The sequence below is a fragment of the Pantherophis guttatus genome, chromosome 1 (genome assembly GCF_059756535.1).
Source record: "Pantherophis guttatus breed Tessera chromosome 1, ASM5975653v1, whole genome shotgun sequence".
Lineage (NCBI taxonomy): Eukaryota > Metazoa > Chordata > Lepidosauria > Squamata > Colubridae > Pantherophis > Pantherophis guttatus.
The window spans coordinates 129,197,035-129,224,744 of record NC_142063.1 but is presented as its reverse complement, the minus strand read 5'-3'; the positions used below and the strand labels follow the sequence as shown (position 1 = coordinate 129,224,744).

The following is a 27,710-nucleotide window of genomic DNA, read 5'->3' as shown; positions in this document are numbered from 1 at the left end:
TACAGAAATGCAATAGTTTCTTGGGGACTGGTGTCATAGTTACTGTGCATCTTATATTTTTTTGTGTAAGTGCTCTTAATATTCTATGGTTCGAATTTTACTTATTACTTTACTAGGCTGTTTCAGTCTTCAACTGAATTAAAGTGGCTTACAATCAAACCATATATAAGATTAAAAGAGCAAAACTAAAAACAACCAGCAATATATTCCTATGCTGAGAAATCATGACCCATATAATGTTAACACAGCACAAATACCTTTCAAATCTTCTTCTCCTCAAAGGCCTGTTGAAATACCCAGGTATCAATTTCTTTTCTTAATCTCAGAAGAATGTATATGTCTCTGACTTAACAGTTTTTCTTTTAATATTAGTTTGGTTTCGGAATATACGGAAATGCACCAGAGAGAAAAATGAACTGCCACAACTACCAAGAGATATATCTTAGTTGAAATACAGAACGCATATTTTGGAAAATGATTTAAAGGCAGTTTAGCTTGTGTATAATAAAATGCACAAGCATCTTTCTTTTCTCTTTCTGATGGTTTTATTTTTTCCTCTTATCTGTTTATAATATCAAACAACAAAAAAAGTTTAACTCTTCTATGGGATTAGATTTGAAGTTTCGCTTTGAAGCAAGCAGGAAGTAGCCAGCTACATCAGTCACGAACTTCCTTTAATTAAGCCAATTATCTTGCAGTGGGACACTTTCTGATGGAAGGTCTATGGGAGAGATTCACATCACTGTTCGGTATGCTTCCTTAAGGCAATCTCTCATTGTGTTGGTCAACTCATGCAGGTACAGTAATGTTTAGCATTATTAGCATCTGATTATGTTTTGAGTAATGTTTAGCATTATTAGCATCTGATTATGTTTTGAGTAATGTTTAGCATTATTAGCATCTGATTATGTTTTGAGAGAAATACCATTCTTTTTAATATTTGGATTACCCTTAACACATCTTGGGTATAATGGCAATTATTTTACTTTAATCTTTGCTTAATAGAATGAATATATGCATAGCAATTTCCCCTTCCAAATTTTCTAGATTGGAGAATTTGATCAGAGTCTGCAACTATTGTTGGCTGAACATGTTGTTGTTTAAATTTATATGGTGCCCAACCCCCAAAAATTCTAGGCCGTTTACAAATGATTTAAAACAATAAAAACAAAACATGAAAAACAGCAAGAGACAATGAAATCAGTAAAGAAGGCAGAAAAATAAAGCAGGTGAAAACCAAAGAAAGTAACCTGGGTTAAAAGGAAGCTTCAGTCATCCCCATCAAAGGCTTGAGCGAAGAGCCAGGTCTTCCGGGCCCTTTGAAACACCAGCAAGTGGGGGCATTAAGATCCCAGGAGAACCTCAATCTAGAGGTTCTCTGTGCAGTGATAGAGAAGATACACTTCAGGCATAGCTTAATTGAAAGATCCTAGAATGCACCTATCCTGCAAGATCAAATTGTCTGGGCAGATATTAATGGACACAAATGGTCCTTCATTTGACCATGCCCCATGCCCCATAGGGCTTTATAGGTAACAAGCAGTACCTTGAATTGTACCTATAAGCAAACAGAAAACAGCATAGCTCACAAAGCAGAGGTATGTGGGTATAAGTGCATTCTGGTCCAGTTGAAGCTTCCAAGTGGGTCTTCCTCATGTAATTGCATACATATGCTGACTGAAGAACTCTTCAAAATTGGGCTCCTGATTATTCAGAGAACTGCAACTGCTGGACCTTTTATATATTTCACTTCAATCCAGCTCAACTTTAGTAGCAATTCTATCCTAAGAATAGCCTATTATGGACAAAGATCCTCTAGGTTTCTGTTGTTCAAATTCAAGAAAAAGGTTTAACCTGATTGAATCTTTTCTTCAGGAGTTTTTCTTAGTCTGTTGATTGTAAATATGCTACCATTTTCTACCCATAAGAAATTTACCGCCATGCTCTCGGCATGGAGCATATCCGTATGTTCGCATCTACTTGCTCCCAGACAAAAGATGGATAACCCGAAGAAGAACTACTGTGAAGAAAAGAACACTGAATCCTCGGTATGATGAGAAGTAAGTAAATGCTGTAATGAAATTGCTTCCTGCTGAGGCCTAGATGTTGCACTTGATATCCCCATAATGCTCGTCAAAAACATGCAATACTCATTAGGTGATGTAATTAGAGCTCGGTTTAAGTTTTACCTTATTGTTAGGGTCACAGCTTTTCTCTGGTGCCGTTTTCAAAACATCCAGTCCTGGGTGCAGCATGAAGTAATCTAAAGTTTTTAATATCACCCATGTTTCTTGGATGCAAAAAGGATTTGGAGTGACCTATTGCCTTTCCGCTTGAGAAAGAAAGATCACCATCTAGAGATTGTGCAGTAATGAAGTAAATGAAAATATGACCTGTATAATTTCACCTTCTATGATGTCAAATTTTGAATTTGAGAAATCAAAAAAGCCAGCTGGGTGACTGTGGGCCAGTCACTCTGTCTCAGCCCAACTCATCCCACAGGGCTGTTGTTATGGGGAAAATAGGAGGAGGAAGGAGTATGACGTTTGTTCACTGCCTTGAATTATTTATAAAAAATAATAAAGATAGGATATAAATAAACAGAAATATATTGTATAAAAAACCAGAACTTTATTACAGAAGAAATCCAATATAATAAATAAAACTAATACATAATAAAACATTCAACAATTTTCATATGAAAGCAAGGTTACCTCTGCAGATAATTTATTCAGTTCTCTGTGGGCAACTTTTTATCACAGTGTATCTGTGTCATTGAGTAGCAGAATTTTGCCATGGAATATGGACTTTAGGACTTTTTGTCACTACAAAGTAATGATGGTTAGCATATCCAGCCTTAAATCCAAAATAACAGGCATAACCTGGAAGAAACATGCTTCACGGATTCAGTCACATCTGATCTAATCTATGGGAACATTGCCTCTGCAATCTGGAAGTGTTTGGAATTTGAGCGGGTCTTACATATTGGATGTATTTTTTTCTAACTGATTGTTTATTAAAGTTTATTAAAATTTTGCTAAAACTTTAACTTTTCATCATTAGAGAAGAGGGCCCCAAACCTTGGGCCATGGCCCACTACCGCCCCACAGCTTGTTCAGAACAGGGCCACACAAGTGGTAGGCGACTGTGCATAATTGTGTGAGCGGCAGGCGCACACCTTCCACTCACACGGAACCATTCCCTCCCCACCCCACCGATCCGCCAAGCCAGAAAGGTTGGTGAATAGCTGCATTAGAGAATTGCTATTTACATAGCATATTTTTTTTCATACATTTAGATTTGAATTTAATGACACCTTGGAAGACATTAAGAAACGAGCCTTAGATGTTGCTGTGAAAAACAGAAAGTCACTTATTTCACATGAAAGGAAAGAACTTGGAAAGGTAAAATGTTCTTTAAAAGATGCTATTCACATCTTCCTGTGGATTTTCTTCACTTTCCCTCTCCACCCTTCTACACTTGAAGTAAGAATTTGCTATACGAATTATTTAGACAATAACTATGGATTGCTCTATTAACTTCAAAATGTTGCTACTCTCTAGAGGAAGTACTTTAAAAAATACGAAGAGGTATACAGTAAATAGCAGTACTGTGATGAGCTGGCTAGGCAGTTTATACGTGGAAATACACTTTATTTTTTAAAACCATGTACTTGTAACTCAATTATTTAATTAAGCAGCTTAACAGTTCTGACTTTTCTTTTTAAAGGTGCTGATTGACTTATCAAAGGAAGATTTAGTCAAGGGCTTCTCTCAATGGTATGTTTGGATGGTCAGCATATAAAAAGGTAGCAATGCAACCTATCAAGTTGGGCTAGATGCAATGAAAGGATTAACTGTTAGATCTGGATAGTGCAGAATGGACCGAGCAGCAGAAGAAATAATTGCTTGTTTCAAATACAGGTTCCTCTCCCTCCTAAAAGAGGCAGTGGAAAATCTAGGGAGAATTTCACTTCATATGTTTAGGCTGTGCTTTACAATATTCCACCCCTTTGCTTTCTATGGGATTCAACAACAACTTAAATTGCAATCTCGCTATCCATTTAATTTTGCTATTGAGAGGAATGTCTCGTGATAGGTTTGATCTATTTATGGCCAGTCAGTATTCGTCCAAACAAGTTTTTAATACAAACACATGAGAAATTGGGTAGCTCTGTGGTTTAGTAATGGTCTTCTGGCTAAACCAAGAAACGATGGCTTGAGTACTAGTTAGATATGGACTTGGCCCATTGTCAGTTTTAAAAACTTGATTTCATAAAATAGGGAGGAAACAAAAGTAACACTGAAAAATATGAAAAGGCCACAGATATATTTATTTTGTCACTCCAAACGTTTTGCTTTCAAACAGCCTGAGAATGGTGATGCAACATTTTGAATATTTGAGGTTAAGTGATTCTAGCAAAAGGTCCTGGAACTGGGAAGGAGTATCTAGAAGGCTGTTTTTAAGATAACTAGACCAATGCAGTGATTTAACCACGCTTTATTCAACTGATAATTTCACCCTCACACTGCCAGATAATGCAACCACATCTAGGCCAGACAACATGAATTCCATTGGGATTCTTTGGTTCCCTGCCTTACACACACACACACACACACACACACACGAAAGCCAGGGATATAACAAGCTAGTTAGTGGAGGAGTATCTGCCTTAACTCATCATGCCACCTTTTTTTTACAGGTATCAGTTGACAATGAATGGACAGCCCCAGAGTTGATTCCTTCACACCTGATCAACAGCACACTTCGTGTATATTTGGAACTTTGAAGGCCGCTATAAGATTTTGTAAATGTTTATACTTCAATAATGCTTAACTTATTTAACATATTACTATCAATTTCTTAAAATTCTGACTTTTTCAAGGGATGAATTTGGCATCATCCTACATTTAACTTTTAACAGCAAAGTTTGTAACAGTAAATGTGTATTGGGGGAGTTCCCCAATTGATTGACCAAAGACAGGTGGCATCCAAAGGCAGACGGCTCTGCTTTCAATATTCTCAGGCTTTATTGACCAAGCACTCTTCGTTGCTGCTTAGTTTTTCCTCCCCAGCTCTATCCCACCACACAAAGTGCCACAAGTAAACCAGGGTCCACATCATTTTGAAATCACATTGACAGGTATGCTAGCTTTGCTTACAGAACGTACTTTTTTTTTAGCCTGGATCGAACCCTCTTTTTCTGGGAGGTGAGGAGACAAAAAAAATCCTTCATCCCTGCAGCTAGAGTGGGGGGACCCGTCCTTCAAGCAGCATTTCCTCACATTTCATTGAATCCTATTCTAAACGATCCTCTGATTCTTTTTGAATGATCCAAGGGGTTAAAGAAAGAGGCTGGCTGGCAAAGAGGCCAATGCTCTAGTATCTAATCACTGCCTTAAGTTTTGTACATAAAACAGACCATGTTTTGCATTATTTATGCCAAAGAATCTAATTCAGAAGCTGTTTGTCTAAATTAATGTGCTTTTAAAGATGTAATGTGCTTTTAAAGAATAAACTAAGTTACAGTATAATAGCTGCTTATGAGTTATTAACGATCAATATTCTATTCATTGATACTCAATCAGCTTTGAAAACTTGGTTCCTATGCTATGGAAAGCAAATAACAAATCTTCAAGATTCCATTCAGACATTTTTAATAAAAAATATTTAAAAATATAAGAGGTAGTCAATACAATAAAGGTTTATATTTAGTTTACATTATTGGACCATCCATTTCAGCTTCTGTACAGCAGGTAATATTTCTGCGAGACTTCTGACTTCTGAAACAAAAGCAATTTTGCAAACATTATTTTGCCTTTTCAATTCAACTATCGCCTATTTTTAGATATCCAATGGAGTACTTAAAAGTACTCTATACAATGGAGTATGGCTCTATATTTATACTTTATATTGTAAATGACCAGGGTTGAATATACATTCTAAGGATTTCTTAAATTACATTCATCAGCTTCTGAAACGGAAGGGTTCTTTGCTTGTAATATTGCTACAATTCATAAAAGCATGTCCACATGAAGGCTGAACATGGCTATTTCGCGCTTTTTTCCAAAGTCATCTCACCTACATTCACAGTGGACTCCTCCAATGAAAATGGCAGTAAAAACAAGCAACCCTCAGTGGCAATCCAAGGGGAAGTGTTTTGGGGTCCTGGGATGACCTTAAAATGCTTTCAAAGCAAATGCACCAAGCATCTCAAAAGATGTAGTCACAGCATATCACTCACAGCAACATCATGACTGAATTGTCCTGCTGAATGGTTGGCAATCCCCAATAAAATAAGTAGCCAATATAAAACACCATGTGTACAATCTTTATATAATTACCATGAATTTTGTTGAACGATCCTAAGATCACTTTCTACTTGATTCTGACAGTAAGATTATATAGCATGTAGACATATATTCCAAAAAAGAAAGGATGCAGAGGGAAAAACTACTTTACAATTTTAACTTATTTATAATATTACTTTCTAGACATGTATTAAAATTACAATTGAGCAATAACTTTGGGTAGCCTTTGATCACTTAATTTGTTTTTGACTGATTTACCAGGACAATGGATAATCCCACATGATTATAAATTTCTTTTGAGATATAGTTCAAAAAGTTCAATGGTGCCCTTAAATTCTGGTGAAAACAAAATTCATTTGGAATAATTTACTGAAAGCCTTAGCCTCTCTATTATCATTAATTTGCAGAAAGTGCTTACCTAGAACACGAAGCAAGTTGTTAATAAGAGCATGAAATGCTGGGAAAAAGTCATCATGTTCTTCTAACTTGCAGATAATGCTGAAAAATATCAATTTGACAAACATTCGTTGTCTCATTTTGTAATTTAAACAACATGCCCTAATCTTATCATGATGGTCAACTGATTACAGTTGACTGCAAATTGAGTATGAGATAGCAGCGCGATGTGGCTTCAAAAATATATATATATAGTTTTAGATTTTATCAGCAAAAATGTACAGTCTTCATACAACTATCACTCATTCAGCGACCATTTGAAATTACAATGGCACTGAATGAGGGGACTTATGGCTATTCCTTGTAGTTGCTGCTGTTGCAGGATCCCTGAAGTCACATGATTGTGATTCGGACACTTGGCAACTGGCTGGCAGCCAAGAAGATCATAATATCCACAGTCATGTCATCACCATTTGTGACCTTCATGGCCAGTTTCCAAAGTCAATGGAGAAACCAGCAGGAAATTGCAAATGGTGGTCACAGGATCGCAGGACACTGTGATTGTGTGGCATTCACCTACTAATGGCAACTGGAACTGCTGCAACTGCAATCATAAATCAGTGTGGCCATGTGACATCATGCTTTATGACCCCATCCTTAGGGTTGCCAGTCCCAATTAGCATCATTAAGTGAAGTCTACCTGTGATATCACAAGAATACTTAAGCATAAGAATGAAGCATTCCCTTCTCTTATGATCAGGCCTCACACGTGAAGTATCCATATCAACCTTTGGATACCACACTTTTAAGGAGCACTGTGAGAAAATGGAAGGCAAAGAGGATCAGGTCACTAGAAATTAAGCTCAATTAAAAACTGAAAAAGCTTTCTAAGATTTGCCTTGAATAACATGACTACGATGGTCGTGACAGTGTTCTTCAAATACCTGACAGGACGTCACACCATTCTCTCTCCATTATGCACTTAGAATGTAGGGCTAAAGGCATCTTTCCAAAGCTACTATTAGTTAACTATGAAGATCTGCATACCTTTCAACGTCTTGTGTGCCCAGCAGTTGTTCCACCTGCCAGGCCACGTTCTCATTAAACAAATTGCATAGCTTTCCAACCGTGTTCACCAGGACACTAGGTGGTGCTGAGCAATCTATGAAGAAACACTGTATCAGTTTCTGTGTAACATTTCACAACAGGTAAAAGTGGGAGCAAATGAAACAGCAAGTTCCTCAAAATGGTTGCCAACTCAAACAGCCAAACTAAGCAACACGGGAAAAGGTTGTGCAAGACAGGCATGCCAGAGTTTTTAATGGGAAGGCGAAACCAACAACCCATTAAAACGATTGTGGTGCTGATAGTGGAAGGATAAGACCAACAGGATTAACAGAGCAATCCTGTTATTTTGGAGGCCCTGATATTTCACAAGGCTGGCTTGGTTCATGGCAACAGGATGGGATGGAAGAAGGTTCCTGCCTGTCATTTCTTTACAGGAAGAAAACCTTATTTTATAGGCAATGAGGAAAAAAGGCATTTATCAGAAAGAGAATTTAGGACTGTGTGTGGAGATTGGATGGATTTATTTGAGCAATTTGATTGATTAACTTGTATGGCACCCATCTTGTCTAAAGGCAACTCTGGGTGGCTTACAAACATTAAAAGCTAGTCAACATTAAAACTATAAGTAATAATAATTTACATTTAAAAGAAGGGAAGGAAGGAAGGGAACAAGATGCATATGGGGAATATATGACAATTTAACCTGCTTCCCATTTATCCTTCCATAGCTCAAAAAATGATGGGGTTTTCTGTAGAGACATAGCAAAGGAGATACCAGATCTCCTCCATAATGTATTTCCAGTCTTTCTTGTGGTCATGTAATAGAGTCCTGGGAGCTGCAGAATTATTGCCTTATATGGGTTTTTAAAATCCATAAATCCCAAAGACTCAGCGGCAAATCTGATGCTGCATTTAATGGTCTTTTGCAACATGCTTTTGCTGAGCTTGTATGTTACCAAACTTTGAATATTAAAATGAAACCAAACCAAATATGTAGAATTCAATGTGATTTGGTGCTGTGTTCTGTATTTTATTATTCCATCCTCAATTTTTATTTCAATTCAAGTACATTTGCAATTAAGTTTAAGATGCAGAAAAAGCGTTTCTCTGAGGTAAAATTGTTATGGCAGCCGTCCTCTTCCTGCAAAACCTATCATGCCCTTTCAATATACAGGCACACCACACACATCCCTCAAAGAACACAGCTGAGTTTTTCCTTATCCCCACATTACCCTGGTCTGACTTTGAGCAGGTTAGGGGAAGGGGCAACAGATTCTTACCTAGTTCTAACAGGTCACAGAGGTTCCTCATAGCGTTGATCATTTCACCAAGTTTTGTATAAACCTCATTCATTCGAGGATAAACGCCATTTAGAGTCTTCACATCAAACAGTTTTTGAAAATGACAGACAATGGCATACAAGGTTTGTTGTGAAGGAATCAGACTTTTCTGTAGGATATGAAAAAAAACAAAAGGAAGGCAATAATCATTTCAATTAAACATGATAGAACCTGGGAATGCATTCTATCTAAAATCTAGGATTCTCCCAGATATAATAACTGGAAAAGAACTAGGGTGTCGTTTTCTAAATAGGCATTATAATTCCACATTACATACATATGAATGCATATGTACTTTCAGGACCAAAATGACATACTATTATTATCATATTTCCACATTAGACTAAGACTTCTGAATAATCAGAATTTTTGAACAAGATTACCTTTTCTTCATTGCCTACTTCTTCAGAGATTTCCTCCACTATTTGCTGAAGATCCTCAACTCTAATATATTCATTAGTGTCCTGCATAGTTTTGGAATGCCAAGGAACTAACCGCAGAAATAGCTTTTTCAGGGACTGGTGCAAGATCTTGAAAGAACAAAAGAAAGATGTTGATGTGTTACTCTTATTCGTTTGGGCTTTCAATGTAAGAATTTAATAGGATACTGTGGGAAGATCAGGTTCCCTGTATCCTTCTCCTTGATTAAAATCAAATCATTTCAAATGAGGCGAGAGAAAGACTTCTCAGGATAAAGTGTAAAAAATTCTTTGCTGCGAAATACATTCGTTTATTATTTAACTACTTGTATGTTGAAATTAGAGGGTCGCGGTAGCTCAGTAGCTAAGACGCTGAGTTTGTCGATCGAAAGGTTGGCAGTTCAGTGGTTCGAGTCCCTAGTGCCATGTAACGGGGTGAGCTCCCGTTACTTATCCCAGCTTCTGCCATTGAAACGGTGATGAGCACCGCCCCCTAGGAACAACTAGCAGATATGCGCAAGGGGAACCTTTACCTTTTTATGTTGAAATTACACTCATTGAAAATGAGTACAAAGATATGTGGAAAACACAAAGGATGTTCATTGGAAGAACCAGGGACAGGGGCAGGTCCCTAGGCTGAAGAGAGCAGTCAAAGATCACCAGTACCTTCAGGGCCATTAGCTGATCTGCCCAGGTTTCAATCACAGCAGGGAGATGCTCAAATCCACTTTCCTCCTCAGCCCAGCTTTTCCCAAGGCCCTTTTTCTGCGTAAGTGTTATTAGAGGAGCTCTTCTTGGGCTTCTGATAATAGAGTCAATGCTGGATAATACCTTTAGTGTTAAAATAATTGAAGGAAAAAACATTATTTACTAATTTTTATGTAATGTTCCAGACAGCCACTTGGCTGAAGTAACATTGATTATATCTGAGGAATACTGAGCATAATCCAGTCCTAGTTAAAATTCAAAGTTTAAATGGACAGTTAGGCAAATGTTCAATTCTTTCATTGAAATAATAAGATCTCAGAGAGTTACACTTCTCTTGGGTTTTGATCCAACAGCGATTAGGATGGGCTTTCTATTGTGAAGTTATCTGATAATCAGGCTTCTTCCTATTCACCAACTCCCAAACGTATCAATCTTTCACTATGTCCCTGTGTTTCTATATTTAGCAAGGAAACTACATTTTTAACACAGAATATATGATTTAACTAAACATGCATGGTACTATTCAGTGAAACTGGCTTTCTAGCTATATTATATTTATTAAGTACACTGTTTTGACCAATATAGTTGGTCAGTCCAGGCACAACAGCAAACCATAATTTAGCACTGCACGAACAAGCCTGCTCCAATTTTTCCTTATGTGCTTTCACTAACCAAAATCAGTTTGTCTGGGAAGTAACATTAAATTGTTATTTGGTTTGCAAGCTTCTTTTGGAGGTGATTTCTAAGTAAATTCTAGTTCACACAAATAATAAAAGTGGTTTAAACTGGAAGACAGACTGGTAGTCATGGAAGTCACAATGAAAAAAGCCACAAGCATAATTTCACTTGCACCTGACTAGAGTGATGTGTGGTAGTTTTGTTCTCCCTGAAATGCAAATGATAAGAAAATAGGTATTCCATACTGCAAATGTTACATTTACTAAACAGCAACATCAAGTAGATTACACTGTAAGAAATACAGCATTCCCAGATAGAAGCTATGGTCTTAGCAGTTATCAGAGCAGTACAATTCTGCAATCTGAAAATACATGCTGTCAGCTGGTAACCCAGTGGGATTATTCTCAATACAATCAAGAAGCATGATGGATGATTTAGGAAAGGCTTCGATTCTATTGTCGCCAGATGGCATTTTTAGAGGAAAAGGGAGTTAAATGAGCAGAAGCTTTTAATAAAGGCATATTTTCTGGCTCAGTTACATACTTAACTGGGAAAATATGGCTTCCTGCCATAGGAAGCAGCTCACTGCCTTTTCCTTCTCTTTCTCATTTAAATAAGATGTATAAATTCAAGGAATTATAATTTGTCAAAATTCAAGTTAGGGAACAAATCAGGAGCTGAAGCCCTGATTTGCTCCTAAGTTTTTCTTTTCCTGAGAATCTAAAACAAACCTCTGTGTTAAATAGGCTAGGTTAAATTGAAAGCATCAGGCTTTTCATAACTAATCACAATATCCTTGTAGCCATGAAAGAGGAGAACAGTAATGAACAGTAAACCTGAGAAAACTTTTCTTCATGTTATATTAGGATGGGGGTTTTTTGCAGAATTTCTGCAACGGAAATCCACACTCACCTGTAAATATCTTCTGCAAACTTCCTGCAGCTGGCTCCCTCCCAAACCATTTTTAAGTTCTTTGTTTTCTTTCATGTTTTCTTCTTCGCTGCTCTCAGGTGATCTAACAAGCAACCAAGAAAGGAAAGGGAGAGACACTAAATAAATTGCTCCATGCCTTAAAGACCAAACACAGAATAAACAAAACCTAAAGTAAACTATATGGTCAGCATCTACATAAATAAGAAAAAAATAATTAGAATGCAATCTTTCACAAGATGTTTTACACAAATCATAACTTTCAAAACACAGAAAAACTACAAATTATAATAACAACAAATAGGTTCACTGGCTCAGGTTATACTCCTTGTTTTTCCCTTTGGCTGTGCTCCCATTTTGGCTTCCTCTCTTTTAAAGTGTCTAACCCAACATTTCAGATCAATAATCACTACACCGTCCCCATTTTTATCCATCTACAAAACAGGTTAATGATTAAGGTTTATTCAAAATGCATTACTTGATGTTCTTCAGTATTTTCTCCAGCTTTTTCACTTGGTGTTTATAAAATTTTAATTCTTGTAGTGTTGGCCTGAAGGGAAGAAAACAGTTCTGTCAAGTTTCGGAACGAAAATATTTGTCTTGTAGATTTATTGCTGTTTGTTGCTTTTACAAGGCCAGTAACACCCTGCCAAACATTCACCAGATCATGCCTCTGTTGCTCTCAGTAAGTTTATTAAATGGTCATCTGTTGTTATGACAGCATGAATCAGGTACTTGAAAAATGGCTTGTAGAGATTGTTTGATGTTCAGTAGTGAATGTTTTCACACAGAATTTAAGATCCAGGATTTAAATCAAATCCGTGCATGCATGTTGCACTGAAATTGTTTTGACCACTCACCTAATTTCCATCTCTTTCTTGAGATTAATATTTTCACGCACAAGTTGTTCATTTCGAGCTTTTGTTTCAATTATCTGTGTCTGGAAAGACTTGGAAATATTTATTACAAATATTACACTCATACATATGCATGCAAACAAAGCATCTTCTCATTTGTCCTAACAATTAGGTAGATGATTAATGAATAGGATATACTAATAAATGCTGAAAAATAATGGCTTACTTAAAGTTTGACCCAAGAAATCTAGAGTTAATGGTTTTTTTAAAAAACTAAAAACTCCTTAAAATAAAATTTCCAATGATTTAAATCCATGTATTTAACTACTTGAAAATATCTGAAGATATAAAATGTAACGTGCAATGCTTTATCTTTCAAATTGAATTGGTAAATAAGAGCAGGAAGATGAATTTCTGTATCTGGCAGAATGTTTACAAAAAATGGGAAAATGGAGGGAAAAATTAGGAAGATTCTAGTGGAAAGATAGCAGACTTTAAGATGCAAAAAATGAATACCTGCTGAAAAAAGCAAAATGGGTTTGTGATATACATAGTATTTACAAACTATGATGATAGAGAATATATGTAGCTCAGGGTTGGAATATAGGGTTGTGTGGGTTCTCTAAGCTTCGCTTTTCATTTGTAGACATTAGTGGGATACATTTGAAGACTATCAACCAATACCTTCAGCATAATCCTAAAGTGAATCACATTATAATTTACCAACTGGGAAAGTTATAACTTTATGCCTAGAGGTTGTCCAGATTCCAGATGTACCTCTAGGATTATACAGTATTTCCTTACCATAAGCAGAGCTTTGTAATTAGCAGTAGAATCTATATTCTTCAAGAATTCATCCTCATCTTTTCCTTCATCTTGTAAATGATTGATCTCTTTCTTGTACTTCCTATGAAGGAAATTGGGTAAGTTTCACTTAAGCGAAATTTACAGAAGTACAAAACAAACTTTTACATTTAACAGCGTGAATTTGTTCGGCCGAAAAATATGCTTCTTTTTCCATCTTCCTTCCCTTTGCAAGTTCTCTCCAAAGAGTTTGAACACATGTAAAAGAAGCAAAGTCTATTCAAAAAATATTGGATGCGATGTAAGGTTGTTATGTCAGCTGGTTGACCTTACAAATTTTAAATAAAACTTTTAATATATCTCAGTTATGATTCAGGTTGGGATAAGTAATGTGATCTTCCAAATATTTTTGAGCTCTAACTTCCATCAGTCTTTGAGAGCATGACTAGTGATGAAGGCTGACGCGAGTTACAGTCTACGAGTGGTTGGGGATATCTTGCCACAATGTCTCTCTTAACACTTTTGTCATCTAAAGTATACCTTGCAGCATAAGATAAGTCACAAATTGTATAAGACCAACCATTTTACCTACCTTAGTTCTTTTCTCACATGGCTGATCTGAGATTCATAATGATCAATTAGGCAACAAATCCTAAAAAAGAAGAATACCCTAATTTAGCCAATATAAATCAGCAAATGTGGATATCTCACTCTGCCCTAAGAATAACTTTTATAAGAAAGAATGTGAACTTGTAGACAAAGTTTAGTTCACTGTAATATCTTTCCTTAATAGTTCGTTCTGTTTTTCTGCTATAAGCTCAACTATCAAAGATAGCCATTAAATACAAAGGTAACAATTTTTAAGTTATATGTATGCCATTGAGAAAGATTAGGTTTTGCAGAAAATGTTATATTACGATATATCAGAAAAAAATATCCACATTTATAAATCCATTGAGTCAAGAAAATAATTAATAATATTGAATGAGCGCAACATAAATTAAAACAGAGCAAATAAAATAATTGCAATAATTCTCAATTCAAAAATTAAAATAAGAACTATTTTTTCCCCTAATATTTAAACTTAAGTAGTACATACATATGCAACTTAAACTTTCCTAATAGGGGTTCCCTTTTTTGTGGAAATTAAATTATATCCAAACAATTGCCGGATGAATTTGGGAAGCTAGAGACTCTGTAAATTTCACTCTGTTATTGCCACTTGTAGCTGATGAGCATTATGGGCCAAAACATCTGGAGGAGAAAGTAGAAACTGGTTTTTAAAAATATGAAATCTAAAATGGTATTTCCAAGATGGAGCCACCCATCGTATTTCATACTTTACTGATTAACAATCCTGTTTAAATTTTGGAATTCTGTACAGTACTTTTCCATCAATGTGTTATGTAAATAACATAAACCCAAACCATATGGATGCAACTTTTATATGTCCCTAAAGAAAGGATATACAATTTAAGATGATAGCAAACACATTGCAGATTTGTAATTAGACTCAGGTGTATTAACATTATCTAAAACCATACAAATATTGTTGATGTAGATATGTGTTTTGGATTATTTTAAGTCTACAATATTTTTTTAAGAAACAAAGAGTATGGTTGAGACAGATATAAGTTGTTGCTAGAACTCTGGAATTAAAAAATTGGAATGACCCATTTGAATAAATCAATGTTTAAGAGTTTTAAAACACAGGAGTAAATCTGTTTGTTGTTATGTTTTGTATGATCGTAGAATGAGACTAATCCAACAAAGAATTACATTTCAAATTGACAACCGATAAATATTAACAAGAACTGGTGTGAACCTTGTTACTGTACCTGGAAGTGTAAAATGGGTGAGAGGACATTTCTATGATATAGGTGTGTCCCACTATCACCTAGTGCCAATTTCATATTCATAAATTTTTATTTATTTTATATTTATTTATATTTAAATTTATATACCACCCTTCTCCCGAAGGACTCAATATTGACAAATAAATTTGTCAATAAGATATTAAAAGTGCAGTATGGTTTAAGGATATAAATTTACTAGAACTATATATAAAACGTTTGGATGTTATTATCACTTTGAGGGAGATAGGTGGTTTAGAAATATGAAATATAAGAAAAGAATACAAATACAGTGCAGCAAAAAAAGTTCTTTGATATTTCAAAGATAATGTGAGACCAGAAGGATTCAATCTAGGCTCACTTACATATATTCCCTTTTAATCTATAAAGTAGTTTGCCAAGACTGATCAATATTTCTCTGTGAAATCAAGGGTAAATGATAAATTGGGCTAAGTGACTTTTTCCTTTATGTATATTTTACTGGGGTTGTGGGAGGCTTGACACTGATTTTTTTTCTTTATTTGCACATCAAAGCATAAGCATAATATTTTTTAAAAACTTTATGCATAAGCATGAATATTTTTAAAAAGAAAAAGTACAATGTGTAATGCAGAGAAGAACTACCTAACATGAATTCCTAGGTAAAATCACATTTAATATGTCACACACACACACACACAGAGTTAAAAAAAAAGCATGCAGAATTTCTTACTGCTGATCCAAGTGAGTTCTTGGAGCCTGCTTACAAAACTGGCGGAACACTTTTTTCTGAGTGGCGATACGCTGCTGCTCTTCCAGACCCAGCTTGGAAAGCTCCTTTTGTAAATGGCCAATCGTCTCTTCTTGCTCCTCCAATTGTTTCGCTTGGTGGCAGTACACTGCCTGGGTTCAGAAAACCAGAAAATTGCAAAAGACCAAAAAAAAATAATAATTTATTAGCTGGCCATACTATCAATTTACTAGCTGGCCATACAATCACCAAGAGCCTTGGTGGCGCAGCAGACTAAAGTGCTGTTAAGAAGCACCAGCTGCCTGCAATTACTGCAAGTTCAAATCTCACCAGGCTCAAGGTTGACTCAGCCTTCCATCCTTTCGAGGTAGGTAAAATGGGGACCCAGATTGTGGGGGCAATAAGCTGACTTTGTATAAAAAAGAACACCGCAGGTATATACAAAAGTATGAACGCTATTGCTTAACACATTGTAAGCTGCCCTGAATCTCCGGAGAAGGGCGGCATATAAATCGAACCAATAAATAAATAAATAAATAAATAAATAAATAAATAAATAAATAAATAAATAAATAAATAAATAAATAAATAAATAAATAAATAAATAAATAAATAAATAAATAAATAAATAAATTTTCAAGAAAACATCTGCCTTCTATAGCCAGAGATAACACTTTTCACTTTTTTTTTTGCATATTCATTAAAAGCAGGAGCTTCCAACCTTGGCAACTTAAGACAGCAGGGCTCACTGGAGAATTTTAAAGTTGCGAAGGTTGGACACCTCTGATTTAAAGTATAATAACCACCTGCTGCTTTTGACATAATGCAATTTAGAATTCGTTTTGCAGCTGCTGTAGTTCTTTAAAAGCCTGTCATCTATAATAAACAAACCTTCCCGGAATTTCAAACTCCGAACAGTATTGAAGTACCTGTGAAATTTCATGATCTTTTTGAAGATCTCTGATTTGATTATGTTGCTGAGAAGCATTGGTTATTGACTCGTCTTCTAGCTGACGTATTTTATGTTTCACGTTTTCCACAATAACATCCAAATCATTCGCTCGTTGTTCCTGTCGGGAAGCCCGACTCCTCTCCAAGCGTAATTCATCTCTAATTAAAAACAAAACCAAACAAAAATAAACTTTAGTGAAACAATAGGCTATCCCCAAATATAGGTAGTCCTGAAACTTATGACCACAATTGAGCCCAAAATTTATGTTGTTTAGTGACAATCTGTTACGTGAGTTTTGTCCCATTTTACAACATTTCTTGCCACAGTTGTTAAGTGAATCACTTCAGTTGATAAGCTAGTAACCTGGTTGTTAAATGAATCTGGTTTCCCCATTGACTTTGTTTGTCAGAAAATTGCAAAAAGTAATCATATGACCCCAGCATGCGGCAACAGTCATAAGTATGAACCAGTTGCCAAGCAACTGAATTTTGATCACATGATCATGGGGATGCTGCAAAAGTTGTAACTGGGAAAAACGGTCATAAGTCACTTTTTTCAATGCTGTTTTAACTTTGAATGGTCACTAAATGAACTGTTGTAAGTCGAGGACTACCTGTAAGTTCAAATCAAAAGTAACATAAGAGCGTTCATCTAAAAGACTATCACACAATTTGCTAATGCACATTTGTTTTAATAATGGTTTTTGAACAAGCTATAATGATTTAGTTCAGAAGTTATAAAGCATGGATTACAAAGGAAAAAGGCTGGATTTATTTATGGGGTGGGAGTAGGGATAATTTGTGGCCCACACATGTTATTTAATTCTATAATAGCCAGTAGAGTTTAACAAAATCGGAGATTCATGGGTGAATCAATCCTGCAATAATCCAAGCTAAAGAAACCACCTTAGAGCTTGGTTCATAGTATTATATGGTGTTATCCTGGGTAATACATTAAAACCTAAATAGCCAAAGATCATGGGTATCCAATCTTTTGGCCTGCCTGGGCTGCACTGAGTGAAGATGAATTGTCTTGGGCTGTGTATAAAATATATAATATAGTTAATGTATATAAATTATGTAATGATGTTAAAAGCTTATGAACTTGTGGAGCCACATTACTAGCTGTCCAAGGCTGGTGTAATCCATGGGCCATAGATTTGGACACACCTGGTCTAAGTCATGCCTCCTAAAATGTACAACCCAGAAGAAAGCATCAACCTGGATTTACTGTAATAAAGGAAGCTCATTATGCTGCCAAGAAGCTTTATTGTCATTCCTTGCCCAGTAAGAACTCAAGGGAATGAATCTACACTGAAAGCATGGAATTCTGACTGAATGTTAGCTTTTCACTGAATCTTTATTAAATGGAAAACTTTGCAGTGATGAGGAGAGCACGCAGGGAGTTTCCAAAATGCCACAGCAGAACAGAAAACCTTTAAACCAAACAGAGCAACCATAAGGCTAAGGGGCTAAGTGAAAACTGGGAAGTGAGACAACAGATAGATAAAGGGATGGATGGATGGGAGGGAGACAGAGGGGGGTGGGAGGGATGGAGGGAGAGAGAGAAAGAGAGAGAGAGAGAGAGAGAGAGAGGGAGGGAGGGAGGGAGGGAGGGAGGGAGGGAGAGAGAGAGAGAGAGAGAGGGAGAGAGAGAACTCTGTATATTTCATCTAGAGCAGGGGTGGACAAATGTGACTCTTTTACAACCTGTGGACTTCAACTCCCAGAATTCCTGAGCCAGCTTGGCTGTCTCAGGAATTCTGCAAGTTGAAGTCCACAGGTTGTAAAAGAGCCACATTTGCCCATCCCTGATCTAGAGAATGACATCCAATTGAAGTCTAAGAAAGTATCTTACCTAAGTTGGTGATTGTCTTCTATCAAACCACGAATAATTTTTCGTTGACGCTCTGTCTCTTCCAGTAATGTTTTCAGTGCATGCTGTATTGTTTCGGAAGACGATTTGTCCATAACAATTTTCTCTGCGTCTGGTATTTTAAAAAATAAATGCCTTTTAAAGACATTATTTTAAAGCATCTCCCAATCAACTAGAATGCTAAATGTGTACCATGTAAGAGATGGCACAAGGTAAATAATTCCAATTACTAATAACAAAGCAAGTGCCTTTAATGATACATTCTATATAGCTGGGCTACATGGAAGCATGCTATTAACGTACGTTCTTTGGGAAATGCTACGCTTCATTTATATCTACTGAATAGAAACACACAAAGTCATCTAGTAGCAGCATCTTTACTCAAGACTCTGGCATAAGCGTAAGTATAGCATAACTAATACTATAAAGGGAGGCAGACATAGGATAGGAAAGCAAAGCATAAATAAATGAAACTGTAAATGAAATCTCAGCCCTGAAAAAAATTAAGCTTAAGGAAAAGACTAAAAATAATCCTCTTACTTCTGCATGATGTAAGAGAGGACAGATGAAACTCTAGCAGGCATTAAAGCTTCTGATGTCATATTTACAACAAAAAAGTAGGATTCATAGTTTTTGCAATGTCTGATTCTTGACCTGACCTGCCCCAAAAGGCTGACAATGCCCTAATATTCTTACATTGACATGACAAATAAACCAATAAGAAATTAGTAGAACTTTTTTCAATATCAATATTATGATTCATTTTTTAAACAATGAAATAAACACAGACCATACAGAATTGTTTAGTATGAGCTTGCCTTTCCTGAGGATTGATAAATTTCATTAAGCCAACTTTTGGAGTCTGGAACATGAGTATGCTTCTATCGCTATAACTGGCCATTTTTTTTTGCAAGTGTCTAAATTCAATATAATCAAAGTTCTTCATAGACTGAAAGAATTCAGATTTTAAGGATACTAATCTAGAAACAGTAACTCTTTAATGCCTACCTGCCTGGTTCATTATCATAATATCTTATCATTGGAGCTTCCTAGAGTTTGACATTAGATGGCATTTAAATAAATAACCAATAAAGAATCACAAAAGGACCCTATTTATACCCAATGTTAGACACTTCCTCAAACGCTGAATATAGAACAATATTAATAAGGGTTGAAATCCAAGGTTAGGGATAGATCTTCAAGGAGAAAAGTTATCTACATGGCCGCTAAGAGTTGACAACAATTTGATGGCATGTCAATCATCATTATTACCTGGCTCTTTAATAGTAACATACTTCAGTGTATAAAACAAAGATGATTAAGAGCCAGCAGCCCAATCCCAACCTGACATATGAACTATACCATACTCATCAAAATAAATGCTCCAACCTCAGCAATTTGCAGACATCAACTCTTTAATGTTTTCAGCAATGGCTAAGCTGTCTGGGGAATTCTTGGAGTTTTGCATGTTGAATCTAACTGATGGTACTTGTATTGGCAAAGGGGAAGTCATTCAATTGTAGAAGACCTGAGCCTGGTGGAGGATTCTTAATTTGGGAGAAAGAAGTTTGGATGTGGTGTTCTTAAGACCTCAACAATGTACCGTGTTATCATCATTCCTTGCTTGAAGGAAAACTGTAAGCATAATTCAAGCATTCATAATTTAGTACTTGTATCTTTTTCAAGCTATAAATATATTTTGTTTTCATGTAATTATATCCCAGCCATTTCATATTGAGGAATGCGCAGCATAGTTTTATATGCTAAGGAATCGCATTGCATCCTATGGGATAGGACCATTTAAAGTTGTCCTTAACTACTGAAAACTCACTTTACCTGTCCTAAATTTCTTTCTTACATTGATGGGTTACCAATGTTTCTCTTGTATCACATACTGCTCAGAACCATTTGGAGTGGATATGCACAGAAATGTCAGTAGTAAATAATATTTTATAAATATATTAAGTATTTAAGTATCTAAATCTTCAAAGAGTAACAGAAGTGCAAGACTCTACTGTAGTGAGTTTAAATTAGTTTAGTAAAAAATTTGATTACCTGGCACATTTCCGCGACTTCCAGGCATATCAAGGCACACAGGTCTTAAGCCATGTTGTCTTAATAACTTGTTTAAGTTTTCCCATTCTTGATCTTGCTACAGGGGAAAAAAATAGAAAGTTTTTCATATTATAATTACAAAGCATTGCCAGCTTGTTCTCTAATGCAATCCTCTGAAATTGCTCCTAACTGGTCACCTAATATTGCTACTTCATGGTAAAATTCTGAAAATAGACACGGTAGCAAACATACCGGGGGAGAGAGAGCGCTACATATCACAAGCTTTCTCAAGTTTAAGTCAGGGGTGAAATGTAAAATTTGTTACTACCGGTTCTGTGGGCATGGCTTGGTGGTGGTGAGGTAATGTGACTGGGTGGGTGTGGCCAACTTTTTTATTATTATTATTTTTCAAAGCATTTTTTCTAATGCTTTGAAAAGCCTCTGCTGATCAGGCAACTCAGCTGGGATCGTCAGAGACTTTTCAAACCATTTTTTTTACCACCTCCTTGGTCAAGAGGTTGCAGAAAAAAATGCTTTGAAAAGCTTCTGAAGATCCCAGCTGAGCCGCGCGATCATCAGAGGCTTTTTTTTTTTTACTTTTAAAAGCATTTTTTCGTCGGAAGAGGTGGTAGAAAAAATGCTTTGAAAAGTTAAAAAAAAAAAGCTTCTGATGATCGTGCAGGTCAGTTGGGCATGAGGGGGCACAGGGATTTTTGCTCCCGGTTCTCCGAACCACCCGCCACCATCATTACCGGATCGGGCAATCCGGTCCGAACTGGGAGCATTTCACTCTTGGTTTAAGTCCTTTGCTTTTTCATTCTAACAGTGAAAGAAGGGCCTTACTACTTTCTCAGTTTTACATATGAGATAAAAGTTGAGAGTTCATAAATCAATTTTATATCATTTCTATTTTACTGATTTTAATATAGATCTGTGAACCACTAATATCATTTATCCAGTCTGTTCCACAAGCTCCGTTTTTCTAGCATCCTCCTCCTGAACTTTCACTACAATACTGTACCTCCAATTAAACATTTCAACTCTATTTATGGGATAGGTATGCATTTAACTACCCTCAGATTCCTTCAAAATAACATACACAGAAGAAAAAGAAAATAAACCAAAAGGAAAGTGGGAGAGACAGAAAAAGGGAAACCAAAATCACTAGATGGTTTCCACAATTCTCTCCAATAATTTTTTTCCCTACACTTTCAACCCACTCTTAAAAACAGTATAATACAGAGTCTTTATTATTGTAGCTATATGATCCCAGCTTGTGGATATTTTGGGTATTAGATTTCACCATCACAGAGACTCTGTTGTCCTCTTTGGGCAGTCTGCAACTTTAGATGCTTTGAAAAGCACATCCACAAAATTATTTATCACTAAGGCTTGATTCGTAACCAATGAACCACAGGTAAGAATTTCATCTCAATAAAGACTCATTAAGTCACTCCCATAAACCGGAGGAGGGCTTACAAATTTAACAACTATCCATTTCCTCACAGCTCTTTTTGCACCTTGTTCCAAAGGACTGAAACTCTGAAACACTAATGAAGATGTTAGAGAGGAAATTAATGCACATTGCCTCCTTCCCTTTTCTCTGTATCAGTCTATGGACAGAATCAATAAACAGAAGCCTCTCTTGAAAATCTAGGATTCATACTATTATGTTCAAACACACATATGTGACAATTCTTCCCATCCTATTTAGCAATGAAATCCTACTGAGTTTATTTCTAGGAAACCAGGCTTAGAACTGTAGTCTTACATTTAACGTAATATATGAACAATGTTATACAGAAGCAGCTTATACATAACAGCTCCAAAGCTTATATTGAGATATGATAATTCATAATATAAATTGATAAGGTGCTTTTAGAACACCTTATCTTAATCTTTATTAAAATTCTGAGATGGCTTGATACACAACTGGCAAGAGACCCTGCAAGTATTACTGACCTGAATACTGGCATACTGGCTACAGCAGATAAGAATTTGAACCTAACATTACACAGTGAGTTGTAGGCACTCTATTTACAGGTTCCTATTGCTCTTTAGTAACTTATTATTTCTATATAATATTATAATAACATAAAAATAATGCAGCAAAATTTGTATAATAAAACATTTTGAACAATATAATAAAAATTTGAACTATGTAAAATATGAAATAACACATTTTGAACTACTGAACTTTTGCTGAAAGTAATTCAATTCTATGTGACCTTAACATGCTATTATTTATGCATGGTTCAACAAAGATATACCTCCGTCATTGTAATTTTGAACTCTTGACTTTAGTTGACCAGTGGATATGACACCTATTTTTTCTGAAATCTGAAAATGGAAGAAGACATAGGAAAAGCAAAAAAATTAAACAGCATTACAGCATGAGGAAAATTGATCAACGCTATGCTATGTACTGTTTTATAGCTCAAATGTCTCACATATACAAATATTTAAAAAATACAAAAAATTAATTTGCCAGAAGAAGCCTTCAAAGACAAATCAATTCCTCCCAGATTTTGAAACAAGATTCACTTAATATAGGGCCCTTCCCCACTACTGAGTTGAAGCTATCTGTATTGACATAAAAGCTGTGTTGTCCCCATTGTTCGGCTCTACTGTACCTCTATTTTAAGTTACAGCAGTCCCCTGATTTCACTCCATATTAATGGACGATATAGCTATGCAGCATTTGCATTTGCATTCAATCTTCAAAACGTTGTTTGAAACATGTGAGAACCTTCGGTAGCATGTTCCTGGGAAAAGTTAAGAGCTGCTTCAAGAAGTTCCAAGTAGGTGTATGTTTACACATTGAAGCAACCTCTGGGAGATCTGATCCAAAGTGCGGCAGAGTCCTAATAAGTTTCAAAGCCTAATTCAGTATCCCTTCAGGATGCCCTTGGATAGTGTCACAAAAGGGGGAAACACTTCTTTAATACTAAGACAGCAGTCTGTCTTGCTGTCTTACTCATGGCTAACAGATGAGATAAAGACATAACATGGGGATATAGAATAAAAAAGGATATTGACAGGACATGCTTGCATTGTTGTTCAAGAAAAATGTGAAATTATACTTAGCATCCCTAAAACTAAACTGGACTGCTCAATTTTTCTTTATAAAAAGAAACAAAAGCTTTATTTGTGTTTTTCTAAGAGCATATTCAACAGCTTCCTGTGGCTACCAGTGGCTACCAGGTTAAATAATCAATCAGGACTGTCACTGCAAGAGATCAAAACAATTTCCAAGCTGGTGGAGAAACCTCATTCAAGCAAGAAAATCATTTACAGATAGTCCTCGACTTACAACCACAATTGAAGTCAAAATTTATGTTGCTAAGCAAAACATTTGTTAAGTGAGTTTTGCCCCGATTTTACAATCTTTCTTGCTGCTAAGTGAATCACTACAACTCTTAAGTTACTAACATGGAAGTTAAGTGAATCCTGGCTTCCCCATTGATTTTGCTTCTCAGAAGGTTGCAAAAGGTGATCACATGACCCCAGGACACTGCAACCATTATAAAGGATGCAGTTGCCAAGCATCCAATTTTAGATCACATGACCAGGGGGATTCTGCAATGGTTGTAAGTGTGAAAAACGGTCACGAGTCTTTTTCACTGACATTGTAACTTTGAATGGTCACTAAATGAATGGTCGTAAGTCAAGGAGTACCTGTACTGTGCATTCTTTCTCTACTGGATGACCTGAGATACCAGAATAGGGATAGGTTGCCATGGAGAAATTTCTGTGTGGTTGCTAGGAGTTAAAAAAACTGACCTGATGGCTAATAATAATAATAATAATAATAATAATAATAATAATAATAATAATAATAATATGTCTTGAATTATCTAGGACCAGAGTGTTTAGTATATTTTAATTGGGTTTTTTTTTTTTTAACGTTTGTATTACATGTATTTTTATCGTTCGCTGTTCACCGCCCTGAGTCCCTCAGGAATAGGGCGGTATATAAATTTAATAAATAAATAAATAAATAATCAATCAATCTCTACTAGCTGACTCCAACTAAGTACACTCTTAAGCATTCCCTTCCACAGGATCACACACATATCCCAAATATTTTGAGATGTGAAACTCAAATGCATTTTTTAGGATGGTAATCCAAGCTTTGATCCCATCCTCACTGTCAACACTGAAAGTAAGACTTACTAACGAGCAGCTACATCTACATCTGGTGAAAATATTGGACATCTCCAGTGGTGGGATTCAAATCATTTAACAACTGGTTCTCTGCCCTAATGATTTCTTCCAACAACCAGTTCACCAAACTGCTCAGAAAGTTAACCACCGGTTCTCCCGAAGTGGTGCGAACTGGCTGAATCCCACCACTGGACATCTCTCCCCTTAATTAGCACTGCCTAATACATGATGTGAGAAGCGTGGGATAACGATGCAAACTGGATCGGGTAACATTGGCAAGGCACGCAATGGCATTTACTCTAAAGAAGCCAGACACAAAAATAGGAAGTTGCCTGGGACCCTCAACAGAACGCAGAACAAACTGAGTTTATACAACCTTGATTATTCTTACGGTTCGGTTTACAAGTCTGCTTATGTTCGATCATAACGTTATAAAACCGCAGTCCCGATCGAATCTGTTATTAAACACCGGCCAAAAAGAAAAGAAACAAAACCCCCGATGCTCAGTTTCTCTACGACGAGCAAAAAGGAACAAAAGCTTTACTAGCGACGCCAAGAGGCCTCTCTCATCAAGACTTCAACCCATAAGAAACTAAGGTTCACCGGAGAGAGGCTGCTTTAAATGGACCACGGCTCCCCGCCTTAGCCCACCAGCCAGGCCCTCCGGCTCCGAACTGCTCGAGGGGTTCTTTCACGCCGCCTCCTTCGCTCCGCTCGGCCAACAAGAAGATCGCAGAGGCAGCAGGCGCCTTCTCTCCCGCTGCCTCTGTCTGCTCGGCGGAAAGGCAAAGGCGAGAGAGCTTCCGCGGCCGTTAAAGGCGGGCTCACAAGCTGAAGTAGAGCCGCCCCTGGGTTTGGCTTCCAGTCTCCACCTCTTGGCTCTTCTCAAGCGGCTACGGGCGTAGAGGGAGGAGGAGAAACGCTTGCAAAAACGTCTGTACACAAACCTATCGGTTCTGCCAGGTTACACGCAAAACTCAGCTGAACCCCGGCCCTAGCTGACCTCCGGATTAATTTCAGAGCCCTAAAAATGCTAGACACGTTTCAGGTTCAGTTCCTGGCAGCAGGGATGTCATTTTTTATTTTTTGGCTGCCGGGCTTCTTAGGCTTTATATACTCCGCAGGTATATTCGATTTAATCGACGAGGCTCGTCTGATCTCCAAAAAGAGGACTTGCCTGTGGAGTTATTCTTAGCAGGGGTTATTAAGGGAAAAGTTATTCGAAGGAGAATAGGGGATGCTGGCTGCAAAGATTGCCTTCCTACTTAAATGAGATGAAAGCCTCTGCTCTGGAGATGGAGATTGAGCTTCCCAAAAAAGAGAGATCTCTGCCTTTTAGTATCAATATTTTCTGTAGTTGTTCACCAGTAGGAAAACAGTGGAGGAGGAAGCTTATTTCCATTTTTAGCACTCCATATCTTCTTGTGGTATCAATAAAATGCCTCAAAAGAGGTTATCAGGATCAGGGGGGGGGGGAAAGACCCTCTTTTGTACTAAAAACATGACATAGGCAATCTTTTCTTAGAAGAACACCCCCAAACCAGAGTGCTGTTTTTAAAGAGGGGGAGGGGGTTTCTCCAGTGAGCAACCCCTCTACTTCATCTGTCGGAGACATACAGTGGTCCATATTATTTATTTCATTATATATTTTTTAATCCCGCCTTCCTTAACCAGATTATAACCGTTGATCCAAAATGCTAAACTTAAAATATGCCTGGCTAGTTTGCTTCTCAACATGATAAAGGCAGTCTAGTCAGTTAGCTTATAGTTTGATATACTGCTCAAAAAAATAAAGGGAACACAAGCGGAAGACATCCGAGATCTGAATGAATGAAATGGCTTTATTAAATACTTTGTTCTTTACCTACAGTAGTTTATACACTGCTCAAACAACTAAAGGGAACACAAAACTACTGTATGTAACGAACAAAGTATTTAATAAGGCTATTTCATTCATTCAGATCTCGGATGTCTTCTGCTTGTGTTCCCTTTATTTTTTTGAGCAGTGTATATTGTGCAAACTCGCTAAATTAACTGGGCTGAGTGCTAATTACAGATTAGCAGGTTAGAACCATAGAATGTAAAGAGCTGTAAAGAGTAAAGATCATCTAGTCCGACTCCATTTGGTGCGGGAATCCGTTACTGCAGCATCCCTAAAAGAGCCATTCAGACTGCTTAACAACTCCAGTGAAAGAGAAAAACCATCCAACACCTCCCAAAGTAATGTTTGATATTTTTTTTAATTGGCTCTCACCATGAGGATTTTTTTTCCCCCCGGTGTCCAACAAAATCTATTTCCTTGCAATTTAAACCAAAGGATCCTTGCTTGTCCTACCTTCTGGGGAGGGAAAAAACCCCAGAAGGTCCAGCATAGAAACGGAGTCGAAAGAGACCCTTGCGAGGTTCTGCAGAGGCTTCCTTCGGAGTAACAGCAACACTCCCCCGAAAGCAGCGAGGCTCGTGGCGGTGAAGAAGGCAACCCTGATGCGGAGGAGAGCCTTGGAAGGAGGCGGAAAGGAAAAGCCCCGAAAAGGCACCGAAAGGAGCGGGAGGAGCTTCGCTTCGCC

General features: G+C 36.8%; 2 protein-coding genes across 10 annotated transcripts in view; one reads left to right on the top strand and one right to left on the bottom strand.

Annotated features, from left to right (window-relative positions):
• The window catches only part of ESYT3 (extended synaptotagmin 3), a 45,098-nt gene extending 39,564 nt beyond the window's left edge, over window positions 1-5,534 (top strand). The window contains exons 19-23 of one of the 2 annotated variants that reach the window (XM_034423399.3): window positions 699-797; window positions 1,929-2,060; window positions 3,299-3,404; window positions 3,730-3,779; window positions 4,703-5,534. In XM_034423399.3, the coding sequence (XP_034279290.2) occupies window positions 699-797; window positions 1,929-2,060; window positions 3,299-3,404; window positions 3,730-3,779; window positions 4,703-4,739 (424 nt within the window). In that variant the 3' untranslated portion in view covers window positions 4,740-5,534. Of the gene's footprint in view, window positions 1-698; window positions 798-1,928; window positions 2,061-3,298; window positions 3,656-3,729; window positions 3,780-4,702 lie in introns of those variants that run through there. The other variant, XM_087881789.1, reaches the window with a different exon arrangement.
• Window positions 5,535-5,640: 106 nt separating this feature from the next.
• CEP70 (centrosomal protein 70) lies at window positions 5,641-27,635 on the bottom strand. 8 transcript variants are annotated; one of them, XM_087881794.1, is made up of 17 exons: window positions 27,479-27,615; window positions 23,247-23,316; window positions 20,977-21,073; window positions 18,904-19,033; window positions 17,024-17,204; window positions 16,077-16,246; window positions 14,104-14,163; window positions 13,512-13,614; window positions 12,711-12,799; window positions 12,329-12,400; window positions 11,833-11,935; window positions 10,201-10,365; window positions 9,499-9,645; window positions 9,056-9,224; window positions 7,755-7,869; window positions 6,730-6,809; window positions 5,641-5,783 (listed from the first exon to the last, which is right to left on the bottom strand). In XM_087881794.1, exons 2-17 carry the CDS (start codon window positions 23,253-23,255, stop codon window positions 5,722-5,724), a joined length of 1,752 nt encoding a protein of 583 aa, XP_087737920.1. In that variant the 5' UTR covers window positions 23,256-23,316; window positions 27,479-27,615; the 3' UTR covers window positions 5,641-5,721. The 8 variants fall into 8 exon arrangements, with proteins under 8 accessions (XP_087737920.1, XP_034279301.2, XP_034279338.2 ...); XM_034423410.3 differs by lacking the exon at window positions 27,479-27,615 and adding an exon at window positions 25,747-25,981; XM_034423447.3 differs by lacking the exon at window positions 27,479-27,615 and adding an exon at window positions 25,747-25,976 and having other exon boundaries at window positions 12,711-12,790.
• Between the last annotated feature and the right edge of the window lie 75 nt (window positions 27,636-27,710).

What these genes read in the sequence shown, in the direction of transcription:
- CEP70 (XM_087881793.1), bottom strand. An exon ending in ATCAGCTAATGGCCCTGAAG is followed by an intron (nt 9,646 to 10,200) that starts GTACTGGTGATC and finishes TGTTCTTTCAAG; the next exon opens with ATCTTGCACCAGTCCCTGAA. An exon ending in CTGTGACCTGTTAGAACTAG is followed by an intron (nt 7,870 to 9,055) that starts GTAAGAATCTGT and finishes GTTTCTTCATAG; the next exon opens with ATTGCTCAGCACCACCTAGT.